The 26267-nt window shown below is 39.5% G+C and overlaps 1 protein-coding gene across 19 annotated transcripts in view; it reads left to right on the forward strand.

Annotated features, from left to right (window-relative positions):
• Positions 1-22609, forward strand: part of atp2b2 (ATPase plasma membrane Ca2+ transporting 2) — a 125717-nt gene extending 103108 nt beyond the window's left edge. For 13 of the 19 annotated variants that reach the window (XM_065954698.1, XM_065954693.1, XM_065954695.1 and 10 more), the window contains 11 exons: positions 4322-4563; positions 5991-6225; positions 10556-10735; positions 10968-11055; positions 11240-11346; positions 12502-12693; positions 13043-13256; positions 13357-13568; positions 13739-13846; positions 14022-14204; positions 18637-22609. In XM_065954698.1, coding sequence (XP_065810770.1) covers positions 4322-4563; positions 5991-6225; positions 10556-10735; positions 10968-11055; positions 11240-11346; positions 12502-12693; positions 13043-13256; positions 13357-13568; positions 13739-13846; positions 14022-14204; positions 18637-18948 — 2073 coding nt within the window. In that variant the 3' untranslated portion in view covers positions 18949-22609. Of the gene's footprint in view, positions 1-4321; positions 4564-5990; positions 6226-10555; positions 10736-10967; positions 11056-11239; positions 11347-12501; positions 12694-13042; positions 13257-13356; positions 13569-13738; positions 13847-14021; positions 14205-15535; positions 15726-16021; positions 16075-18636 lie in introns of all 19 variants that reach the window. The other 6 variants (XM_065954704.1, XM_065954707.1, XM_065954711.1 and 3 more) reach the window with 4 other exon arrangements.
• The last annotated feature ends 3658 nt before the right edge of the window (positions 22610-26267 follow it).

Here is a 26267-nt window from a genome sequence, read left to right on the forward strand (position 1 = left end):
TGAGAATAAAAGGCAGGGGTGTTGCAGTCTGCCTTCTGTTTATTCATTGCTCTTTCTTCCGCTTAGTTTTGTCTTTGCAGCAGCTATTGGTATATGTGTTTCTGTAAAAAGTGGCCAGAGTCATGCCAAAATTAGTCACATGTTCAAGACTAAAAAGCTGACTATAAGGGGACACCGGATAGCCTAGCAGTTATGTTGCGTGCCCCATGTACGGAGGCTAAGATCTTCGTCACAGTTGCCATGGGTTGGAATCCGAGCTCGCCCCTTTGCTGCATGTCATCCCCGACTCTCTCATCCCAAAAGTTCCCGTCTCACTTCAGCTGTCCGTTCTAATAAAGACAAAAAGGCCCCTAAGATAACTTTTAAAAAATCGGACTGTAAGAAGGCTTTATCTAAATGAGGTAGCACAAATCAAATCGCTGTAGCTCACTGTTGTTTTATTTTAAAAACCTTAGTCTGTGATTCCTATGAAACCTTCATTTGTCTCTAATCATCAAACGCCTTTTACAGCATAGAAATACATTAAGATAATAATAATAATTTATCTTTTATTAATCCCACAAGGGGAAATTCAGTTTTACCCTCTGTTTAATGAACATGCTACACAAACATAGGCTGAAATACACACACATGCACAAACAGGATCCTATGGACATGCATTAATGGAGAGGGGTCAGAGTGAGGGGGCTGCCCAGTTTTGGGGTTAGGTGCCTTGCTCAAGGGCACCTCGGCAGTGCTCAGGAAGTGGACTGGCACCTCTCCAGCGATCAGAGCAATTTCCGGACTTGGACTTGAACAAGCGACCATCCGATTCCCAACCCAAGTCCCTACAAACTGAGCTACTGCCACCCATCTAAGATCTATTTTCCCTTAGCGCTGCGGCTGTTTTCCTTTATAACAACCAAAGAGGGAGACATACAAAGCCAAAGATAGACAGACAGAGAATGGTGAGCACATAATGACACTCACAGTTACATGTTTCATGTTGTTCCAAATCAAATATCTAATTAGCTTTATGTGAATTTTGGCCATAATAGTGCTTGAACTCCAAACTTCTTGGTAAACAAGCTGAATTATTGACTAAAGTAGGCCGAGTAAGGATGATGTGAAGAAATCTGAAATTTGTCTCATATTTTGATTGTGAATAACTGAATCACTTTGAAGTTATTCAATGGAAAAGAATGCTTAGTATTTTGTGTTTTGTAAGCAGACATCTGCTTTTCATCGTTGTAATGTATGGACTGTTTGATTTATGCTTCAATGTATGGTTTTCACACGTTCATTTGTCCTAAGTTATTAAGTTGTGTCTTTTCTGTCGCTGAGAGTCTATTCACACAAACACTTAGCAGACAGTGTAGATGAGGCCATTTCTTCCATCCCGTCATTAGCCAATGACAGCCAGTGTCTTCCTGATGAAATCACTGGTCATTAGGAAAAGGCATTAATTCTGTTATTTACCGCAAACTCTGTATAAAGTATTTATACGCCCGTCTGTGTCTGAGACACACAGCTGAACATTAACCAGATATGTCCAATTACTAGGAAAACATGGGCCACTGGTCTGATTGGGTTTGAATGATTAATGAGATTTTTAGCCGACTTTCTCTCTACCCTCTCAGCTGGAACCCTGTTGAGCAGCCACAGCTGAAGGGGCATTTGAAACAAGTCACAGAGTTTAATAATGAATATTCTCTGTACTTTTAAGAAATTGGGGGTTTTCAATATGTTGATCTGTTTTAGCCATCACTGAAAACACACACATATCTCACTTAAAAGTTAAATTTAATAAAGGATTAAGTGAAACCAAACACAGAAAAGGAAAACTTAGCATTATGAATCTCAATCAGGTCAAGTCAGATTAAAATTTTACCTAAAATGACAAATCACAAGTTAGAGCAGAATTACTTTACGAGCTGTACAGCATGTTGCTTGCATAGAGTAGAAAGAAAAAAAAACACATTAGGGAAATAAATGGGAATGTAAGGCAAATAGATATCAGTCGAGCATTCTGTCCTCACTGAATGGACATATATTGTAGCCTTTGTCAGGACATTAAGGATACTTTAAAAGATTTTATTAGCAGCCTCTATCAAACCTTGTTAGCAGGTGGACAGGAAAGCCATTAGATGGGGAATGTGAGCGCACCAATTCCAACAAGCCATTAATGTGATTAACTGCACTGTTAATATACAATATTTCCCAACCCATTTCCGCAAGTGCTGAGTGAAGAAAACAACAGCAACAATCACAAAGTGAAATTCAGCGTGTTGAAATGTTCAACGTGTTGAAATGTTCAATGTGTTGAAATGTAAAGCTATTCTTTTAAATCTCGTCTTGGTTGGAGGCTTTTTCAGACGCAGAAAAGAAACCCTGCAGTCAATCTTTTTTTTATGGGCAAATAGCAGAGAGTGAATACTTCTGCTTAACAAAAAGTCAGAAGCATTACTGTATATTTACTGTTCAGTAGTCATGCACTGTTTTATGTGTGTTAGAGAGGGTAACTGGATAGCTGTGGTATCAGGAGTACTGTTGGCACAATATAGGAAGTACCCACAGGGACTAGCTTTTGGCTCTGTACCCCAAATGTGAATATTCATTGTGTTTCTTTGCTTATATGAGAGTAAACCGAACATTTCTGGGATTTGTAGATTCATCAATGGGGAAAATAATCACTAGTAGCAGCCCGTCTAGCATTTCTTTAGAGTGAGCATCTTTCTTATCAGCTCATTTTAAATCAAGCTAAAATCAGTTCTATAGTGAGTGATTGTGTGAAGAGGCATGTTATAATCACTGAAGGATACACACTCTCACATGAGTCCGGACTTATGAGCAGACGTGTCTCTACAATGGTCATGTGTAGAACGTACAGTGATTTTCTCCTGTTAGCAGAACATTTTGAAAGAATTATAGATAAACATGCTATGTTCTTGATTGCTTGTATTTCTGAGTTAATTCATAATTTAAAGAGAGTGTGAGTAAAAGGATTGAAGCTGGGGGAATACTAATAGATAACAACTGGTGACAGATGAAAAGGAAAACTGAGTAAGACTGGAGGACATGTGTGAAGTGAGATGAGTGAAAAATCCTATCAGAGAATCCAAGCCAAAGAGTAAGAATCCCCAAGTGACAGAGAGAGCGAGAGCACCCTCTCCTTTTCCCACAAGTCCCTTCTTCAGAGTGTGCTTTGCACAGAGTTGCCATGGCAACCTGAGTCTTCCGCAAGCTGACCACACATTTACTCACACGCTCGCACATACAGTACAACAAGTGTGCATGCAATTGCACACATACACTGTAGCACCTGGACTGAGAAGTGCACAAGTTTCAAACACACACATAGACATCTGAATAATCTACAGTGGAAGGCTCCAATCTGGGCTCATAATAAACATGAGAGGGAGCGGAACTGCTTCTCTGACATCAAATGCTGGGTAACATTTCACTGCTTCTTGGAGTAAACACATTGATCCATCATCAGCAAATGTTATCAACTCTGATAAGTGAGGGATTTTCTTTTGGGCAAAAAGGAAAAAACATTCTCTGGTTTTAGTTTTCTGACAGTCAATATCATTTTATTCTTTGTTTTCTTTGGTAGTAGATTGAATATATTTCAGAGTCCAGAAAATCAAAATGACACTTTTGGCTTTGGGATATTTTTATAGATTTGAATGTTTTTTGTATTGCTTTTTCAGTGAAAAAATCTCTGCAATAAAAATTATCAGTATTATTCAATGTACAAAAAATGAAAGATGGTCTGTCTATCAATCCCACACAATCAATGTAGTCATGCAGAAACCTCTTGACTGAGATGTTTACTGAACGGGGAGGAAAATACGGTTCCAAATGTACAATTACAGATTGCAATGGGTTGAGCCGTATGCCTGAAATAAGAACATCCCAATATGATTCCATCTATCTCATCTCCTACCCTCCCACACACAGCAACCCTTTCACCTGCTAGCTGGTTAATTATCGCTGGTGGCTATTTCAAGCCTTTCACTGGAGCGAAGAAAAGAGGATTTTATAGATTGAATAGATCAAACAATATAGACTAAAGACATAACGGACCGTTTGTTCCTAAAATATGTCACGCTAAAGACATGAGCTTATTCATAACAGGGTTGTCTTTATTCTAAGGACAATATAATATGCTGTAAGTATGGGTGAAAAAAAACCTGCTTTAAATGATCAAACTCTATAAGGAGAAATTGTGTAAAAACAGCCCGAGTTGGAACAAAAGTACACTGTTGTATTGCTGCTAATTGTTGGCTGAAAATAAAAAATCCTTCATCCAAAAATGTCTTCCTCTGTTTCTCTCAAGCCCCCAGATAAGGAAGGCGGTCTTCCGAAACAGGTGGGCAACAAGACAGAATGCGGCCTGCTGGGATTGGTACTGGACCTGAAGCGGGATTACCAGCCAATAAGAAACCAGATCCCCGAGGAAAAACTTTACAAAGTCTACACCTTCAACTCCGTCAGGAAGTCCATGAGCACTGTCACCAAATTATCAGACGGCAGCTTCCGCATGTACAGCAAGGGAGCCTCGGAGATTGTCCTCAAAAAGTGAGTCTGGTTTTGTAATTAAAATGTGATTATTTATATAACAGTAGTACCACATAACCTTGCACAGTGTTATGGGATTACCAAGTGATGAACTTAAACCACGTGTAAAGCCAATCCATTTTAGGTGCGTCACATTCTTTGGTGTATAACATGTTATACATTCTCTTTTTATAGGTTTATTTTGGGGCTTTTTATGCCTTTATTTAGAGCTAGGACAGTGGATTAGTGAACAAAAGGCCTAGCTGAACAGGGCAGAATGGGAACTCATGACTGTTGTCTAACTCTGTTTGTTTGTGTTATTCTCTGTTTTTCTGTGTATAAATGTTCTTGGTGGGACTTGTCTGTTGGACAGTAATGGTGTTTTGAAAAATAATTTCCCCTCGGGATAAAGTCTAAAGTCTAAGTCTTAAGTCTGAAAATTGGGGAGAGGGAGAGTGGGGAATGTCATGTGGGAAATGAGCCACAGGTCAGACTCGAAACCCCGGCCACCCGTCCGGAGGACCACAGCCTTCATACATGGGGCGTGCTCGCCAACCACTAGGCTACTGGCGCCCCCAACATGTTGAAAATTCTCAATGCAGTGAGAGTGGGCTGATTTTCCACTTCAAGGTCACACTGTTGTAACATTAAACGAAGAAAACAGAAAAGAAATGAGCAAGTTTAAGAAAAAACATCAGGCAATTATAAACTTTCTCTCCACCCTTTTATGGAAAAAGTTCAAATTCACTTTTGACAATGAATGACATTTAATAGTTTCTGTATCCTCTGGGAGACAGAGATTTTACAGGCTGTGGGGAAGAGGGGCAATAAGTGGGTGCACCATCATGAGAAACACTGAAGGGAGGGTTAGCTCAAGTACTCTGGTCATGTGATGTCATGCCAACACTCAGATACAAACAATCATTGGTATCTCAAATGGTAGCATGTTGTGCCAAAGACACTGACCATGAACTTTTAGATTTTATTAAAGTTTGGGGGATTTTGTTTTGAAAATAGTTTAAAGGAGTATATTATAGTTCTTGTTGAAAAATGATTAATAAGATTTCTACAACTTTGACAATCAGAATCAGATTTGTTTCTTTAATTTTCAAGTATATTTACACATACAAGGAGTTTGACTGGGTTCTTTTAAGCAAAAGACTAAAGCTAAAATAATGAGAAGCTCTAAAACAGCAGTGCTCCTGCTGACAGGACACTGAGGGTACTGGAGAATACATCGGCCAGATAGGGCTATAAAACAGATACAGTATATGTGTTTTGTGGCTTTATACTAAAGCTAAAAGAAGCTGTGAAATATTGATTACTCTTCATTTTACTCCTAAATATAATTATTGGTTATTTTAACCAGTGATGGACGTCCGTCACCATTTTTCAGAAGTACATGAATTAAAAATACCCAGACCATAACACTCTCCCCTGGATTGCAGATGCAGCCATATCCTGAACGAACTGGGTGAGCCGAGGGTTTTCCGTCCACGGGACAAGGACGAGATGGTGAAGAAGGTGATCGAGCCCATGGCATGTGATGGCCTGAGGACCATCTGTGTGGGGTACCGTGACTTCCCTGGTGATCCTGAACCCAAATGGGATGATGAGAACTGCATCCTCAGTGACCTGACTGCCATCTGCGTGGTTGGAATAGAGGACCCTGTCAGGCCAGAGGTAGGACAGATGTTTTTGTTTTTTTTAGGTACTAAGTCTAAGAGAAGGGAATGTTGGCGAAATTGACAAATTGTGTCTAGACCATACCTTTCACCTGAAGGTTTTATATATTTATGATTTCTCCTCTTTCCACAGAACGTTTTGAACTTTCCATTCAGAATTCTAAATAATGTTTTATAGATCTTTAAGATTTCAAGAACGTCTGCCATGTTAGTTGTCTGTACTGACCTGCCAATGAAATCATATATTAACCATCTAGCCACTATCAAACGACTACATTAACCATCTACCCTTAGTTTTCATACCCACATAGTTCTGCACGGTCAGTGACAGTTGACCAGGAGACAACCTAACCTAGGATGATAAACAGATGTAAAAATGACGGCCTGTATGTTGACACTGTTTGTAGATATTTTGTCTCTTAGTTTCTAGCGTTGAAGATATCTTTGTTTTTCTAAAGAATATGAACTATTCAAACAGTCAGTGTTTAAAAAATCCATTGTGTAGGATGTATTGGGATGATTACAGATGTATGCACACAAGTGACATAAACAAACAGAAATTCTAAAAGGCATGTTTTTTTATGTTGTTCAATGAAAGAAGTAATGTGGATCCTTAAAGGATGGATTCAGAGCTCTGCAGCCTTAATATACTGTTGCTCAACTGGACAAGCTTGATAAAGAGATACACGGGAAAGTCACTATGTTTCAGATGTTGAATATTTGAGAGTTTCTGAGGTTCAGGCAATATAGCTTCGACAGGCCAACCGCAGAATATGTACATGACCGACAGATGTATTCACAATGTTGACTATTACCAAAAAGGAAACATGACACGAATAAAGAATAAGTCATTCCAATCTGAACCAGGAAGGAGAACAAAAACATGAGAAGACTTCCTGTCAACATTGCTCTGTTACGTGTCCCTGGCTCTGTCATCCTCGCTGTCGGCTTCAAGAAGCTTCTAATGATAGACGCCCGGCTTCACTCACCCGGCATCGCCATGCTCCTTTGTCCTTTGTTTTGGATAGGAAACTTGCACATTGGACGGACATTATTAAAAGTCTTGTTACTTCGTTACTTTTTGAGCAAGCATTTAATCTCGATCTCATGTAATTAAAAAATGAAAAGACACAATCCACTGTCCTTTCTCTACAATAATAGAGATTAAAAATACATTTAAAAAACTTTTGATGTAAAAAAAACAACAGCTTCAGAAAGTTATGGATATTAAATCAATAAAAAGAATGATGATTTTGGAGATGTGGTTAGAGTTATACAATGATTAGGTGATGCATTGCTAGATATTAACCCTTCATAAAAGGTATATTGTTTTATTTCGAGACAGGAAAGTGGATAGAGACAGAAGTCAGGGAGAGAGAGAGAGAGTCATCTTTAACTCACTCTGAAACTCTCCAAATGTTCTATTAATGCTGTTTTGATCTTATAATAGCATTTTACTTCCCTTATTTAACTCTGTTGTGATCTTTTACTATAATTTGATTGAATAACTTTGTACTTACTTCCTATCTTGTTCAACATTGTGTCTTAGCTTATTTTTACTGTAATATATTTTAGTTTAAGGCAAGAAAAAACAACTTATTATGCATCAAGTCATTATTTCTCGAGCAGTCAATGAGGACTGCATGCAGCAGGAGGGAGGTATCTGTGTACAGTAGGAAAACTGACCTCACTTGACAACTCTTGTGCATGTACGGGGAAGCAGGAAGCTAACTGACTACTGCATTATTCAAATTCCCCCTTTCATCTTTTTTTTTTTTCCATCCCCTCCTCATTCTCTAACAAGGTCTCATTCAGCCTGTCCCCATCATGTTGTCTCGTCTCATCCTCTCTCCATACTTGACCGTCTGACTTATCACCTTCCTCTGGTTGATCTGTTTTTTTTCTGTTATACTTTCGCTTACTTTCTCTCTTACTATGCATTTGTCTCTCTTTCTGTATCTGAAAGTTATGAAAGCAACTGAACAGACCTAGATAAAATACATAAGCGCAGACAAGAACAACTTGTTTTCAACCTGGATTTGCAAATAATCTTTGGAACAGCCAGACCAGCGAGAGAAACCTCTTACATACCACAGTTATAATTGAGGTGTTATATTTAAGCACAGACGTCCTGAAAGGAGAACTGGAAAAAACTCAAGTGAAAAAAATATCTCTGGGGAAAAAAGCAGTTGTTTTTTTTTACAATGTCACACCATTTAAGATTTAGAAAATTCACACTGTAGGTGATAATAAAATCTTTTGTCTCTTGTGCACCCAGCTACACAGTTTGCAGCATTTCTCTTCTTATTCATCACAGAAGTCACTTAACATCTGACCTTTTCAGTAAGTGATGTAAAAAAGCAGTACGCAGAACACGACTGCAATCCAGTGCCATCTTTCCGGCAAACTTTTGTAAGACCGGCTAATATTGGAGATGAGACTCTCTGCTTGGCTAAAAAGGTCACACTAAGTGGTAAACATGTTTTTAGTCTGCGTATAAGTCTCCAGTTTCTTCCTCCAGAATGCGTTGTTCTTTTAATAACTGGCTGCCATGCCCCCCGGAGAGACAAAAGAGCAGAGATTAAAATGGAAAAAAGAGAAAGAGAAGAGGGAAGGATAAAAGCAGAGAAAGATTGGAAATCAGATTCGTGTCTGACGGATAATGGACAGAAGGAGAAAGAAGACATGTAAGAAGAGAAATGGAGGAAAACGAGAGTGTAACCAGATCCAGGAGGCTTGTTTTTCAGTGTCAACTACTAGACTCCTACCCTCTTCCTCTGTCGAGCCAGATTGTATTTTTAATAAGCCTCCACTCCTCTCCTCCTCACTCCACCTCCTCTTTTGGGTGACCGGTCAACTAGGGCAGTGGGAGTCCAGAAGAGAGGAGAGTTAAACAGACAGCAAGGATGACAGATAGACAGACGGGAAATTGATAGCTTGATAACAATGACCGGGTGCAAGCAGAAGGATGTTGAGGATGTAAAAACTTCCTCCGCTTGCTGCAATATGAACTGCAAAAGCTACTTTATTTTTGTCAGGTCATATCACAAACACACAGCTCATGTATGAAGACTGATATTGATAAAGACTGATGGATAATATTTCTGTCCCTCGTAGAAAGTGTTGGATTTATATTGTCCTCAATCTGCATGTGTGTGTGTGTAAGAGTACAAACATACAGCCCTGTGTGTGTTCAAAGGTCTGTGATTGCTAAGTGAAAAGTTTGAATTCTTCTACCTTCTTGAGTGTGCGTATTGGTTCATTTCAGGGAGAAAAAGATCAAGTGTAGGCTTGTGTGTATGCCCAAATGTATGCAAGTTACTCCTGCTTTATGTGCACATGTTTGTTTATGTGTGGGTTTGGAGAGCAGTGCTCGCCCACACTGACCTTTGTCAGAAGCAAGAATATGTTTCTGAATTAATACTCTGCTTTTGCTTACTGGTTTCACCACTGATACATTATTCTCCCCCAGTAACTCAACTGAAAGCTAACGCAACTGAGATGTTGTTAAAAAAATTTGAAAAAATACTGTTCAGATAAGTCAAAACCAGAGTGCAGGCAGATTGTTTGTGTGTCTTTGCTTTTACAGTATGTGTTTCTCTGTCAAGTAGAGGAGTACTGCTGAATTTCCATGTTCTTTAAGCCTATAAATTGATATTTTTTTAAGTAAAAAAGTATGCCAAAGGGGATGCAACAAGACCATGATCACTCAACTCTGCAGTTCGTCTCAGCTCTTCAGAATTTTAAGAGGTTTTTCAACCCAGTGTTGTAGTCAATGAACCCTCAATATAACTGCTTTGGTTGACTCACTGCTCTCTTATTAACATTGTCTTAAGCTGCAAAGGCAGTTGAACTACCAATCAACAAATAGCATGCAGACATTTACTGGTGAGCATAGAAGAGCAGTATGCAGCAATGTGATTAGGAAACAAGATCACACATGTTTATATGTAACTATGTGAAATATAACGTAGTTACATATAATTACATTGAAAGTGTAAATAGATAGGGTTCACTTCAGCTTTGCCAAATCAACTTTGAAGGTGATAATATGTCTGTGATGACTTTACTGCTTGTCTAACTTTATGGCTTCATGTGGCCAGAAAGTCAGGTTTTGAATATTTATTATGTGTTTGTGCACCTTCTGCATCTCTTTGTTCTTGTATTTGCTGCACATCATTTTACATTTAATGTACCGGTATTTGTTTATTTATCAGGGACACATGCCATGAGCATCGCTTCATATGTAAAATACAATGCAGATGCCATGCATGGTGTTCTAGCTATAGCTAACGTGCAACCCCTGTCATGTGTTTTTTCCTCTTTAGGTGCCAGATGCTATTATGAAGTGTCAGCGTGCAGGTATCACTGTGCGCATGGTGACAGGAGACAACATCAACACAGCCAGGGCCATAGCCATCAAGTGTGGTATCATCCGCCCCGGAGAGGACTTCCTCTGCATTGATGGGAAAGAGTTCAACAGGAGGATCCGCAATGAGAAAGGAGAGGTACAGTAACTGCTGTCGGGGGGAATTTTCCACAGAGTGAGAAAGGGTCTGAGCACAGGAGACAGAAATATATATTTCTCTGAACCAGAATCAAATTGAGCTTTCTTTTTGTTTCTTTTTGCCTGTGTGTGTGTGTGTGTGTGTGTGTGTGTGTGTGTGTGTGTGTGTGTGTGTGTGTGTGTGTGTGTGTGTGTGTGTGTGTGTGTGTGTGTGTGTGTGTGTGTATGTCCAGGTGGAACAGGAGCGTATTGATAAAGTTTGGCCTAAACTCCGGGTTCTGGCCAGATCTTCACCAACTGACAAACACACTCTAGTCAAAGGTGAACTTGTTGCACTCGTCAACATGCCGTCAACATGGAAATTAATCTCACCCTTAGTTCAACAGATTTTTAAACAGATTTTTAAAAAATCACCAATATTATATAGTTATTATTCTATATATATAAAATATATGTCCACTGCTGCATGTGCTGCTTTTGTAATGTATGTATGTGTGTTTGATAGGTATTATTGACAGTACTATGGTGGACCAGAGGCAGGTGGTGGCTGTGACAGGTGATGGAACCAATGATGGACCTGCTCTAAAGAAAGCTGACGTCGGCTTCGCCATGGTAAGCAAACCTCATTTCGTTTTTGTGTTTTTTCTGCCTTACTTTTTCCCTTTTGGGGAGTCGACAGCTTCACACATCTTCTTCACCTCTGCAGTATTTAGGGCTTCTTCCAGGCGCTCTGCCGCTGGCTGTGTAGATTAGGAGCTCCCCCTTGTGGATTTCTGAGCTTGCACAATTTCACTGCAGTGCATTTTACCATCCAGGCAACAGAACACTAAAAAAACAAAACAGCACTCAGATGTCTCCCTGTAACACACGGCTTTATATTGTTTGTTTGTCTTTGTCATTTTTTTCTCTGTTTTTCTTGTCCTCACGCATTAATTAAAAATGCTCATCGACAGCAGCATTTCCTTGAAGAATGTATGGCAGTGGGTCCATACCTCTTTCTTGTGATTGCACAGCCATATCAGATGATCATGAACTCCCCTATTGTTGTGCTATGTATGTTATGACCTACATTTTGTCATCCGGTTTTTCCTTTATTTCATTTTACTGTGTTGCTCTAGTTGGTGCTCATAACAGCCATTGTATATTTGTCTTTCCTGATAGATCGATTTTTCTACTGTTGCTCCTTGTAAGGATTCTTCAAAATTCACTTTCATTTTCCTATTCCCGATGGACAGCCTAAAAGCAGATGGTACTGTGTGCTTTACAGATTGTTAATCCCTTTGAGGAAAACATATAATATTAAGATACATACTTAAATTTGACATGTCTGCATTGACTCCACCTATTTAGTTCCGAATGGCTCGTTTTATGTGAATTCAAAGTTATGAGTTATAATTTGTGTAAATAAGATACATTAGATTATCATAATATGATTCATTCAAGACAAGGAGTTGTGTGTTGACGAACATGTACTCATCCTTGTTATACTCCTACAACTAATATGGATCCTTCTGTCATCAAACCACCAACACACACAGTTTATTTCATCTGTTTTGTTATGACCAATCATCAGAGCTGACTTTTGTCTGCAGGCCAGTTTATCCAGCTGCTGCAGAGTTGTTGAGGATACCATTCATAGTTTCTCTGGGGAAAAAATTAGGATATTGCATTGTGGTACAAAATGTAACGAGAAAATGAAGAATCCTCAGAGTTCAGTTCCAGAAAACACCAGTCTCGTACTCACTGTCTTTTCCGTCACTCTTTCAGGGAATTGCTGGTACAGATGTGGCCAAGGAGGCGTCTGATATCATTCTGACTGATGATAACTTCAGCAGCATCGTGAAGGCAGTGATGTGGGGCAGGAACGTCTACGACAGCATCTCCAAGTTTCTTCAGTTCCAGCTGACTGTCAATGTTGTGGCCGTCATCGTGGCTTTCACTGGAGCCTGCATCACACAGGTCTGAAGATGATGTGTGTGCGTGTGCGTGCCTGTGCTGATAATTGATCATGTCAGCTTTGTGATTTCAGTTTTTTCACCCCATGAAAAGTTTTAACAATATTTTTAATACATTTTTAACAAACATTTATCAGTGGCTGGCACATCTCTTGGCATGCTATGCCATGCAGATTGTCATATCCTTTTGGAATCACCCGTTAAAAACACACAGTGCTTTAAATGCCTTTAAAACAGGAAGCATTGCATGTGTCAGTCAAAGTTGTGTGAAAAGCATCAGTTGGAGTTACTTTACACTCTCGTGTATATTGAAGTTATTGATTCTTAGTTCTTGTGTCTGTTGCATTCCCCAGGACTCCCCCCTGAAGGCAGTGCAGATGTTGTGGGTGAACCTGATCATGGATACCTTCGCATCTCTGGCCCTTGCGACAGAGCCTCCGACAGAGTCTCTGCTGAAGAGGAAGCCATATGGTCGCAATAAACCTCTTATCTCCAGCACCATGACCAAGAACATCCTCGGACACGGAGTCTATCAGCTCGTTATCATCTTCACACTTCTCTTTGCTGGTATTGCTCCGTGACACCAGGAGTTCAACACTTTAATTATGAGCGAACCTGTGGTCAAAGTTGATAGCATCATGCTAACTCTTTGTGTCTTTTCCTGTAGGTGAGCAGATCTTTGATATTGACAGCGGTCGTAATGCTCCTCTGCACTCTCCTCCATCCGAGCACTATACCATCATCTTCAACACCTTCGTCATGATGCAACTTTTTAATGAGATAAATGCCAGAAAAATCCACGGTGAGAGGAATGTATTCGATGGTATCTTCAGGAACCCCATCTTCTGCTCTATTGTTTTTGGCACCTTTTTAATGCAGGTGAGCGGATGGTTATCACTGTCGTGTTTTTAGTTTCTATTTGGTTAGTCATTATCGTTCTTTAAATGTGAGATTGAACAATCAGATGTTTGTTTTTTTTATTCTCAAGGGAACATCATTTACTTTTCACTCCCAATGTGTCTTTATGACTTGTGTTTGGCTTTGTGCAGATTGTTATTGTGCAGTTTGGAGGAAAGCCATTCAGCTGTCAGCCTCTGGACCTGGAAAAGTGGATGTGGTGTGTTTTCCTTGGGCTGGGAGAGCTCGTCTGGGGACAGGTAACATGCAACCTCATCTGTTTCTCTGTCTTCTATTTTCCCGCTGTGCTTGTTCACATGCTTTTATTTTTTAGTTCACCATGTTTTATTCTTCCTCTGCATATCACTGCTGTACTGTAAGCTATCCATCTTTCCTCCTCACCCAGAGCTGTCTCTTCTCTTCTCTTTGTTAAAGGTGATAGCCTCCGTACCTAATGCCAGGTTGCGCTTCCTGCGGAGGGCAGGTCAGTTGACTCGGAAAGATGAGTTACCAGAGGAGGATGTGAATGAAGACAATGAGGAGATTGATCACGCAGAGAGGGAGCTGAGGAGAGGTCAGATCCTCTGGTTCAGAGGACTCAACCGCATTCAAACTCAGGTGAGAACACAGGGACTCGAGTGCAGTCCCCATTCTGCATGCTTTTCCCCACTTTATTCTGCATGAAAAAAATAAATAAATATGAGTATTATGATTTTGTATTAAAACCAACAAACATTAAGCAGTAAAAATACAAAAAGACAAGATATTAATCCACCTGTGTTGGCTATTTGTTTGACAGTCTGTTTGTCTTTGCCATATAATCATGTTCCAGAGGAAAGTCACACCGTCTTATACATTTCCTGATTACTCTTCATGTTAGTTCATGTTAACCATGTTAAAGTTATTTTTATCTCAAGATGATTTATTCAGGTACAAGAAGACGCTGCTTTCTCTCACTGGACTGATGAGATCACCAGTGTGGACCTGTGGAAGATCAAATGTCAGATCCTCTCTGGGTTAAATTCAACTGAATTGTTCTTACTGTGACTGATACTGCAAACCGTTATCACTGTGATGTTCAAGGCTTTGTTGCCCATGTGTTGGATTGTTTCTATCTCACTGGTTTGTCACTAATGGTTCATTGAATATAGTAAAAATAATATAGTTGACCAGCAACCTTCAGAGGCAGCCAGATATGTTAAAGAGACACTAAGAGCCCTTTGCATAGTTATAATTGTTTATGATAATTGTATGTTCATTCTAAATGATCAATCTGCACTGATATCATTTCAACAAAGGCTCATACAGGATAATAAAACATTCATTCAGTCTAGAATTAAATCTTCATGGAATCATGTGATGCCTGCCTTCTTTCTCACTGACTTAAACTTTTGAGGGTGGCAGTGGCTCAGTCTATAGGGACTTGGGTTGGGAACCAGAGGGTCACCAGTTCAAGTCTCAGTGCAGACCCAAAATACTGAAATTGTCCTGGTAGCTGGAGAGGTGACAGGACACTTCCCAAGTACCACTGAGGTGGCCATGAGCAAGGCACCAAACCCCCAACTGCCATGGTGAAACTGAAGTTTAGTGCTAATGCCACAAAGCAGGATAGCCTAAAAGGTGGTAATGGTCACAACTCTATACTACGAGTCGGATGACAATCACACATGGTCTTTCCTCTTGAATCAATTTGGTTTTGATTTCCAACATTTTTAAGATCTTTTGCAATTTGGGTGAATTAATCCTTAGAATCATGTTTTTTTTTCTTTTTTTTGGGGGGGGGATACTGCACCCTGACCTTTAGCTGTCCACCTTCATCGTGACATGATTGAGACATGTTGCGCTCCCTCTACCACCAAAGTCACCCAGTCAGTCAACCTGTGTCGCCATTCAGTCTGTGTGTCTCTGAGCAGCCATGTGTCCTCTTCTGTCCCGCTCTCCTCCCACAGATTGACGTAGTCAACACCTTCAAGAGTGGCACGTCCTTTCAGGGGGCGGGGGCTCTGAGACGCCAGTCATCTACCACCAGCCAGACCCAGGATGTAACCAATGTTTCTAGTCCTAGTCACGTGTCCTTGTCCAATGCCCTTTCCTCTCCTACAAGCACTACTGCTGCTACTGCTCCTCCCACTACTGGCCGTGAGTCAGAACTCTGTCAGTCTGCTATTCTGCTCTCTTTTCTCCAGGGGTGCCATCATAACCACATTTTATGCAAATTGTTTGGCATATTTTTCTTAAATGTCTGCCTTTTTGTGGATGGCATCTCTGAAGATTTTGTTTTTATTTGTTCTTCCTTCTTGCTTTCTGCTTTTTTCATTTCCTCTCTTTCTTCTGTCTTTTTGCTGTTCATACTGGATTTCAAATTCATCTTGATATCTCCTCCCATGCTTGGGTGTACTGTCCTCTCATTGGTGAATGTGTGTTTGTTTCCTCAGAGTGCTAGGAGCGCAGGACTAAGGGTGATACCCACGGCGTGACATTTCAGGTTGTGAGTTTGTCTCCCTCTGCTCATCTCCCTCATCCATTCTCCCATCTACCAACCCCCCCCTGCCCCATTTTTATGTCTTGACAGACATAGATGTGAACTAATGTCAAACAACTCACCAAGGGACTGGGTAAACATTCAAGTATAAGTTGCCATGTTGTCTTATTACACCTGTGAATTTGCTAACGACAAGGTAAATCGTTTGAATTGAACTGAAGGAAATCTGCCTGATATTTCATGTACTGTCCAGCTGACACATCATCTGCAATGACAGCAAAACATAAAGGAATCTACAGTGTGTGTGTGACACATGACGGCCACACAGCAGGATTTCTAAATGTTCTTAAAAGTGGGTCTTCTAAAATCCAAACACAAGAGGGGGAACCTCCATCTTTTCTGTCTTTCTTTCCCCTTAGCACTCATCGATAGACAAACACAACACACAGACTACCTGTAATCTCTCTTTATCTGTTAGAAGATCAAATGTTAAACTCTGCCGTGGGTGTGTGCACAAGAATGGGTGGGACGGGAGAACCCCCTGTAAAAGCAGTACACTGCGCTGATAATCCATCCCGTCTTGTCGCTTCATTCTGTCGGTGTAATTGACTGTCATGTTGCCATAGTTACGGACATAGATCCTCTGCAGCACCACCGAAGTAAACTACACCCCCCACCCCTTTTTCTGACACCCCATCAGTGTTACTTGTCAGACATCCTGTCACATGCACTCATCCAGACAGGCTCCTCTTATGATTTTCTTTATCTGTTTTGTCTCCTTATACCCCGCTCTGCCACACTAACTACTGCAGCATCATTTACAGTCTGAATCGTACAGTAGGATGAGGGTACATAAGATAATATCTCTGAGGCTTTTTCTGCACTGGGCACCTTTCATACAATTCTAGTTTATTAGCAAAATAATGAACAGGAGTGCATGGCTAATATTTATTTATACTACATAGCAGGAGGGCAAAGTAACACTTCCCTATCTTTATTTTTGAATTAGGTTGATAACATGCATTTTTATGTGATCTATCAACCAAAAACATGGCATGCATTCTGAACAGTTTGGTTTTCATATCTTCTGAAATTACATATAAAAGAAAAATTGGATTTTTGGATTCTCCGTAACAAAAAATGTTCACTGGTCCTCTTAAGATTTTAGAGTCAGAATTAGTATTTTCCTCTAAGATTTTCAGTTTATTAAATGTCCAGTGGGCTGAAATGATGTAATGTCCTGTAAGCATTATTTAGTGTTTCCTTGACTGTCAAATTTTTGGAGTAGATGGAGTAGAATTCAGTTGTATTGTCAATGCTTAACAGATGGTGGTTATAACTCATATCATGTATAGGTGCAAGGTTATCAAAAAAGCCATACAGAAAAAGAAAGTAAGCTGACACATTTACTGTGTGCAACAAACATTTTAATAATCACAAGTGTTTGTTGCATAGAGAAAATGTGCACCCTTCCTGTCTTTGCTTTATTATGATCATACATGCAAACATTGTTCATATAATCCAAAAATAAAAGGAATCAAATACACAGATATTTTAGTCCTTCTCAAAGGTTCACGTTGTGTTTTTTTGGCCTATACTTGAGTGTTTACTTAGAGGTGCATGGAGTTGACAAGTGCTTTGACCTTCAGACCTCTGACAGTGAACGTATTATTTTCCTCATTCACCTCCATGTGTTTTGTGTGCGCAGTCCTTGTGCCGGTGTCCACCTCTCACTGTCCCGTTGTCTTGTTGCATGTAGTTTGTGTTGACCTCTTGTTTACTTCCTGTGTGTATAATATATTTAACCCTGCTGTGTTTGCTCGTTGTCTAAAATGCCACAGCTTCTTTTTATTTTTTTTGTGAATGTGTTGTTCTGTGAGTTTTTTAAACTGCAATGCTTGTGTTGAACCAACCTCCTCATGCAGGCTTGAGTTTGACTCTCCATCGCCCCGTTTGGGACCATGCTTAATCCCACCCTGTGCTTTACTTGTCTGTTTGTGTGTCCCATCCAGAGTCTGTGTGGATATTTTCCCAGACAGTGCCCTGGCACCTCCAAAAGTTGTTAAAGCACCTGATTGGATCTCTTAGATCTAACCTCCTTCCTTTTTTTACTGACCTCGTCCACAAGATTTCTTCAAACTTGCATGTGATATTCTCCTTTAATTTTGTTCTGTGAGCATTCCATTTATTAACGTAGCTTGTTTCTAGGTATACAGCAACATTGGACTAAAGCGTATACTTATAACGAGCGTTTTTGTTGCTTTGTTTTTCTGGAAATGTATGATTTTTTTGTGTTAATTTTTTATGATTGTGTTCCTCACTGCTTTTCTTAGTGCACGCCAAAAGTGAGTGACTTGTGAACCCGTAGTCATCTTGTGAAAGCAGAACACAGACTGCAGATACTACTTTACCTTCTTCTCACCTCTTTGTCCTCGACTGAAAGTTTCTCTCCTTCCCTCTGTCCTTCTCTCTCTCCTCTCATCCTGAGGGTCCCTCCAGCCCTTACATTTGTTCTCTTGTATCACCTCTCATGATGATTTTTTTCCTTTCTCCTCTTTGTTGCGACAGATCCGCGTTGTGAATGCATTCCGTAGCTCCCTCTATGAAGGCCTGGAAAAACCAGACTCCAGATCATCCATCCACAACTTCATGACACACCCAGAGTTTAGGATAGAAGACTCCACGCCCAACATCCCCCTCATCGACGACACAGACGACGATTCTGCTCGGAGGAGGAGGAAGTACTCCAGCCAGCCCTCGTCCCCCAACAAGAATAACAACGCCATCGACAGTGGCATCAATCTCACCATTGACACCAGTAAATCAGCCGCTTCCTCCAGCCCCACCAGCCCTCTTCACAGCCTGGAGACAAGCCTCTAACCCTGATCCTAACCTCAGCTCTAACCTCTAATTTCATATCCCCGCATTCAGGGGGTATCTCCTCCAATTGCTCCAGATATTTAACTGCAACCTTTCACCTTGTCACACTAAGTTTCACCGAGTCTTGCTCAATTCTCATCTTCCAGTCCCCCTCCCTAAAAAAAGCCCATTTATTTCCTACACAGGACCGGCCCTGTGGCAACATCTTCATCTGTCACCTTAATCTTGAGCTCTTACAGCTCTATGCTCCTCTCAAAAGAGAAAATCTAAAGTAATACAGCAAGGTGAAAAGAAAAACGAACAACATACAATCAAAAAAGCGCAACAAAGCCACAAAACCTACACAGCCATCCTGCTTTTGTGGTTGTATGTGTACAGTGGCGCCGGTGGTGGTGTGTATGATCATATGCGTGTTAGCATGTACTGAATAAGCGTGCCGCTGACTGCACATATGTATGAACCGTGTCGTTAGTGGCACCTGGAGGAGGAGGAGGAGGACGATGAGGAGGGAGACACAGCTGAGGAGTTAAAAATCACAAAACAGGACAGACTCCGCTTACGCTCCCTCTCCTCAACAATAACGTTGTCAATACTGATAATAGTTTAATCAAATTGAAAACATTGTTATTATTCTGATTCTCATTCTGATTATTATTGTTCTTATTATTGTTGCTCCTGCATGAATGTACATTACCCAAGTTTTCTTTCAAAGGGTTTTGATTTTAATGGAGTTCTTCTGTTTGATGGGCTAGGCTTTGCGGCGGACTTCTATTTTAAAGACGGCTTATCTGAGTTCTTGGCCCTGCAAAGTTCCTTCTTCTGTGTGGCATGAACATGTACCCAACTGTAAAGATTTCTTTCATCCATAAACATAAATGTGTAACGAGACGGTAGGGCTCAACCTGCACAGTAGTTTTGCACCTTTCAGAAAAAGAGGAACGCAAAATAATATTGATGATGATAGCATTTATGGGATATATTCTATAAATATAAATACATATAAATATATTTAGAAAGAGTTTATCTTTGTTTGTTGGCATGTTGCCTTGTTCCTGCTTCAATGGCTCAAAAATACTTTTGACTTATTTATGTCTTAAAGAGAATGTAATTTGTTTACAACCTCGTAGAGATCAACTTCCTGGTTTGTAGGAGAGAAAGGTGGAGCTGGAGCGCTGAAGGACCAGAGCTGTGTTAGTGTGTTATTACTGAAAAACAATGTGCTGGAATCTGCCTGCTATCTTTTCAATATTGTAGATATTTTTAGAGGATTGACGGACATAAAGAAACCAAAATATAATGGGAAACGTAGTAAATGTGGAATCTTAGTATTATGCTACATGATTGTTGGGATCAAGGTGGAGTGGCTTGCCTTTTCTAAGCGGGGGGCCTCCTTTATGTGACAGAGGGGGGATATTTAATTCTTTTATCACCTTTTTTTATTATTTTATTGTGTTTTTTTTTTTCTGTGCTTTTGCGCTGGCCTAGGGTCAGAGCTTGAGTCAGAGGCTGAGATAAGTACTCTAGATAAACCTGCTTGTTCTAAGGACTTAAGGTTTTAAAATATGTGTGACCATCAAAAAGGCTGCAATCGAGTCATATAAGAAATCTGCAAAGTTATATTTCGCTCATTTGTGCCGCACGGGAATCAGAAGTTTTGTTTCTGTTTTGAAAGATATTGTGTTTTTATTTTTATTTAAGTTGATTTTCTTTGTTTCTTGAAAGGAATATCTTTTTTTTCCTCTAGCAGAGGGACACACACGCAGCCCCACAGAGCTGCTGGCATTTTTAACACCTAAAAAAAAAAAAAGGAAAAACTGACAAAAAAAAAACAAAACAAATCACAAAAATGGAATGTTGCTTTGAATCTTTTTCTATATATCTAAAAAAAAAAAAAGAAGATCCTTTTCTGCACTATCCGGTTATGAATGAACATTTCTGTGGTGTAATTCTAGATGTGCTTTTGTGTGTTTTAACCAAGCTTGTCTTCCTGCCGTCACAGAATATACAGTAATCTAGCATCTCAACTGTACTCACTAGTTGTAAACTATTTATTGTGCTTTGACCAATCAGACATGACCAGAGAGAAGTTCCATACAGAAGGCACATTAACCCTGTCTTATTGCACTCAGAAGGACAAGGCCACTGAACTAGCCTGTACTATTGTTATTTCTGTTACTTACCCAAGTCATTGGCAAGCATTACAGGAAAGGCTCATTATGCAACTTGAAAAATATTGACGGTTTTTCTACTTTAAAAAAAAAAACGGTCCTATACACTACTACAGTATATACAATCATTTATCCCAGCACCTTTTTTTCTTTTTGATATCCTACTCCTCTGTCATCTCCCAGTCGATCTGTCCATCTGGAGAGGGTGCACAAGCTTTACCAGTTAGCTCAGGCGTGTTGAAAAAGTCACTCCATTTGAATAAAATATGTCGTATTTAGGTTGAACTACAACAGTCTGGATTCTGATATTCTCCTTAGAAGCTGTTGGTTTATTTTGGTTCCTTTTCAACATTTTCAACTTGAGAAAGTATTTGTTTATTTGTCTGTACTAAATGAAAACAATAAACACAACAGAAAATACAACAGCAACAACATCATTTTCAATAGAAACACACACACACAAACAAAAAAAGACTTAAGCCAACATTCTCCGACCACTTTTTCATCCGAGAGGACATTCAGCTTTAAGAGGATGCAAAGACCACGATTGAAAAATAATCTTTGTAAATACAGCAATGAGTCCACTGAGGACAGTAACAACGTGGACTGATGTGAAAACAGGAACTCTTCCTGACTACATCTCCCATCATGCACCACAACAAGTCATACTGCCAAGACAGCTGTTTGGCTGTATGTAATCTGTCACCGCTCCTGTCAGAAACACTTTCAAACATCGTGTGATTACATCCAATGATAACACGTGTTGTAGAAACCAATAATTATGTTGAAGATGACACCGACAATTACGATGACGATGATGATGATGATGATGATGATGATGATGATGATGATGATGATGATAATGATGATATCAATGATACTTCTTGCAATATACTCTCACCTGCCTTGATGTACTGTATTTAGCAGCATGCAGTTTGTGGAACAAAGAAAAAGAGAAATGCCAACAGATAACTTTTTGGCATACTTAGCCATTTATGGGTAAGTGATTTAAGTGTTCATCTTGTTTTTATGAATTTTTTTTTATCTATACAATAATTGTAAATAAAGAACTCAATGTCTTTTGTTCATTTAATACTATGCAAAAAGTCATGCTTTTCTGATTGTTGCCCACCCTTAATCCTAGAGTGTGTTGCTGGAATGTTTGTGGTCTCAAAAGTCAGTGAAAACAATGTGATGTAAAATATTTTCTAGCTTGAGGACAAAGTTAAATGATGATGAAAATTCTTATTATTATGATACCGTGAGGAGGAGGAGGAGGAGGATGGTAACGGTGGTGACAGTGATGATGATGATGATGACGATGATGATGATAATGATGACCTGTGACTCTTGCTGCTTGACTGTCCCATTTACCACACTCCTGACAGGAGCGCAAGTGAAAAGAAAAATACAATAAAAACAAAAAAACGCAAAAAGCACTAAATAAATCTCCCAGAGCAGCATGACCCAGCATGGTGTGTCCTGGCCCCGTGTGACATGTCCTGTTCTGATTTGTTGTGCTTCACCTTTCAGTGTCCGCTTTGACTTTGAGTGTTTTCCATCGTCATTGATTTGTTGCAAAAGGTTTGGCTTCTACAAATGTTCCAAGTCTTACTGTAAAACTGTACCAGTGGGTCCATTGTTTTAATCTTATGTCTCCTTAAAAGGACTATACAGGAGTATTGAATTAAGTAGGACCATGACCTCTTTGGAAAATGTCGTGGTGATACATCATATTGTTGCACTATAAAAGCAAAGTGGTGATTAACTTAGATTAGATTACCATCCACAGAATTCATGTACGCATGGCCAAAAAAGAAACGGAGGGGGAAAAAAATCTAAACTTTTTGTAAAAGGACCAGATTCCTTCTATGCTTTGTTGCTATACTTTTCACAACACCTTAAATATGCTATATATATATATACACACAGTTATTTGGGTTATTCTCAGCTTTGTTTCTTTCATACTGACTGTTTCTAGTCTTATAATCGTACTAATAGTGTGTGGATCTTTCCTCTGAAGTTATTATATTGCACAACATGCTTCTCCTACACTGATCCTTCTTTGAAATTTTCTCACATTCTTAGAGCTGCTGACAGTTTGAATACATAAACATGGCTGCTGCTGCTGCTTCTTCTTCTTCTTCCATCACTTAAATTTGCTGATGCCTGCAGCATGCTAAAGTAGGATCGAGCCAGTCCACCTCTGATGTGGTCGGGGAGCTGGTGCCTAAAGAACATCTTAGCATCAACTTAATCTTTCGATTAAGTTTCAAATAGGGCTTTGACTGCTACTATATGATTTAAGATTCTTGAAGTAGAAAAGCATCAGCAAATCTGCTGATTGTGTCCATGTCTTCCAAAAATGATGACATGCCCAGACTGTTTACCTACGAGAGATGAATGGATATCAAACGTTCCTCTTCCGCCTGAAATATGTGATTTCTGCAAATACATGTAAGGGAGAGACTGAGCTTTTTTAGTGGAAAGGTCATTGAAGACAATGTAAATATCTCCGTCCACTGGAGGGCAGTATTTTATCAGGGATCTCATTCAATTGTGAACGTCCATGAAAACTGTTGAAACACATCACTGTTAAGTGTCTGTTTAGATTGATGGTCTTTCATGTAATGTCAAAATTTAGTCTTTTCATTTTGAAATGAAATGCATCATCTTTTATCTAATAGTTTTATCATTTTAAGATTGTTGGATTTCTCTAACCTAAACACGTTTTGTACAAGTCAAGAAGATGCAACACCCTCGATCACTGCTTGTGCTCTACCCTTACATGCTTCTCTGAGGTTGTTATTAAGAATTAGTTTGTTTCTTCATTTAAAGAGGTTCATGGAAAATGTCACTATTTTTTTTTTGTATTCTTCATTCTAGATGAACATGATAAATTCAAAGCCTTACTTGAGATTTGAAATTGGACACAAAACATATAATCAACTTCCTCAGATGAGTTTATACTTGTGTTGTACAACTATATAAGCGTTAATTGCTCTCTTTTTTAGCTCTAGCAGTATACTGCTTAATGGGTTTTTTGGTTATTCCCTTGTTTAACTTGCACCATATTCACCAGCTGCTCTATTTTTGCTGATGTTGCTGAGCAGGTTGGTCAGTGACTTCATCAGGGCTGGAAACAGTAGTTGTAAAACTCTCTGCTGCTCCAGAAAACGACAATGGGAGTAAACAAAATAGTAGCCTAAAAACGTTAGCTGAAAAAAACAAACAAACAGTGAGCTGAAAGATGCTAAAAGCTCAATGTTGCTGAGTCAAGTATGTCTATACAAGCAAACCAATTAATACACACAAAATACTGACTATAACAGCTTTGCCCCAAGAAAAATAAATCTTAAAAATGTGAGCTTTATTTTAACTAGTATTTGGCATTGTATTTAGCAGATTATTTTTACTGTAAATCGTGCGCTCGGTCTACCTTCAGTCTTAAAAAGTGTGAATGGTAATTCTCAGTTTAAAGGTCAAACAAATCCTTTTTCGACCGTTTGAAAAAGTCAGTTAGTTATGAAGCCGAAAATACTGTTGGCAATGATGACTAAATAAATGACTAAGTTGTCAATAGTGGCCAAAGCCTTAGTTGCCATAATTAAGATGCACTCTATTTGTTTGCAGTGCTCATAGTATCTGGGGAATCTCAATTGATCACCTGGCTGAAGAAGGCTGAGCTAAAATAGATCAAGACTGAGATCACTATTACAGTAATGAGGCCAGAAAAAATGGGTCAGTGGACAAATATAATGAATGGCAAATGCCCACAAGGCCATTTTTAGCCTTGACTAATACTCTGGTTTGGTTGTTGCTTTGCTTTGCTTTGTGTGTGTGCGTGTGTGTGTGTGTGCGTGTGTGTGATAACGTTTCAAAATCATTCAGAGTTCAAATAGAAATACAAGCATCCATCTATCCTAATTTTCCTTGATGTGTTGTCATCATCCATGGCTAAACCTCTACCATGAAGACTAATTGAACAATCGCATAGCATCTCTTGGCACCGTGTCACATTTCTTATGTTGAACTTGGTTGCGATCCAAATATGCATCTTAAGAGTTTGGGGATTTTATTAAAGCCAACTATGGGAAAGTGTGAAGAGTGGAGAAAAACACAAAATGTTTGTCTTCTCTAACGTAACCAGCTATGAAACTGCAACCAAATACGACTTTACTTCAAAGGAGAGGAGCTTATCATTACGTTACAAAACTCAGTGTGGTGACATATTAGGCTGAAGATTAAACATGGTCTATGATGGCACGTTGCTAGTTACCTCTTATTACACAATGCTGATTCTGGGGGATGCTACATTACAGTTAAAGCTAACAGCTCTTCTTCAGCTCTAATGAATGTAATTTAATCGTTAAACTATGATCGCCCAACTTTACTGAAATCTAGCTTTCCATTTGAGTGACTACTCAAATGGAAAGCTGGATTTCAGGATGATGATGAAAGATGATGATGTAAATCTGCTTCTGATGTGGAATAGAGTATAAATATACAAAAGCTGCACAAGCAAATGTAACTAATGAGGGAGATGTAAAGTAGCCTATATTATAATTTGGTCTACACTACACTATTGGTCTAAAGCGGACTACACAGGACATAGTGAGAAAATTGCAGAAAACTGAATTTGAGCATTACCAACTGGACCCTTTAATCATCTTATGTATAAGCAGCTTATATATGACATTCAGCTGCTACATCTAAACCACTGTAATTGATGGGAATGCACACACAACACAATGGTATGCCAGCTAAAATGCATGTATGATGAACAAGGTCACAGACGATCAAGATGAAAAGTAAAGAAGAGAAAACCATCAGTATCCAAAATCAAGACGTAAGCATTAACCCAGTAATAGCTTTAGCATTAGCCTAGTAGTGTGTAATGGCATCAGCATGCGCGGCTGTGTCTGCTTTGTGCCACAGCCTGTGAATATAGAGTGGGCTCCCACAGCTCGGAAGATTAGCGTCCGAGTGCATTCAAGTCCATGTGCGAGGGCCGATTTCCAGGAAGAATAGCCCTTTATTGGGCCCGGAGTTGAATCCTGCTGCTTCCCTTTGGCCCAATAGAAGGCTGCAGTAACTGACAGTCCTTTACAATCAGCCAACACTAGGGAAGGTTTTGGGGCTCTCATTCTT

The sequence above is a fragment of the Labrus bergylta genome, chromosome 5 (assembly GCF_963930695.1).
Source record: "Labrus bergylta chromosome 5, fLabBer1.1, whole genome shotgun sequence".
Taxonomy (NCBI): domain Eukaryota; kingdom Metazoa; phylum Chordata; class Actinopteri; order Labriformes; family Labridae; genus Labrus; species Labrus bergylta.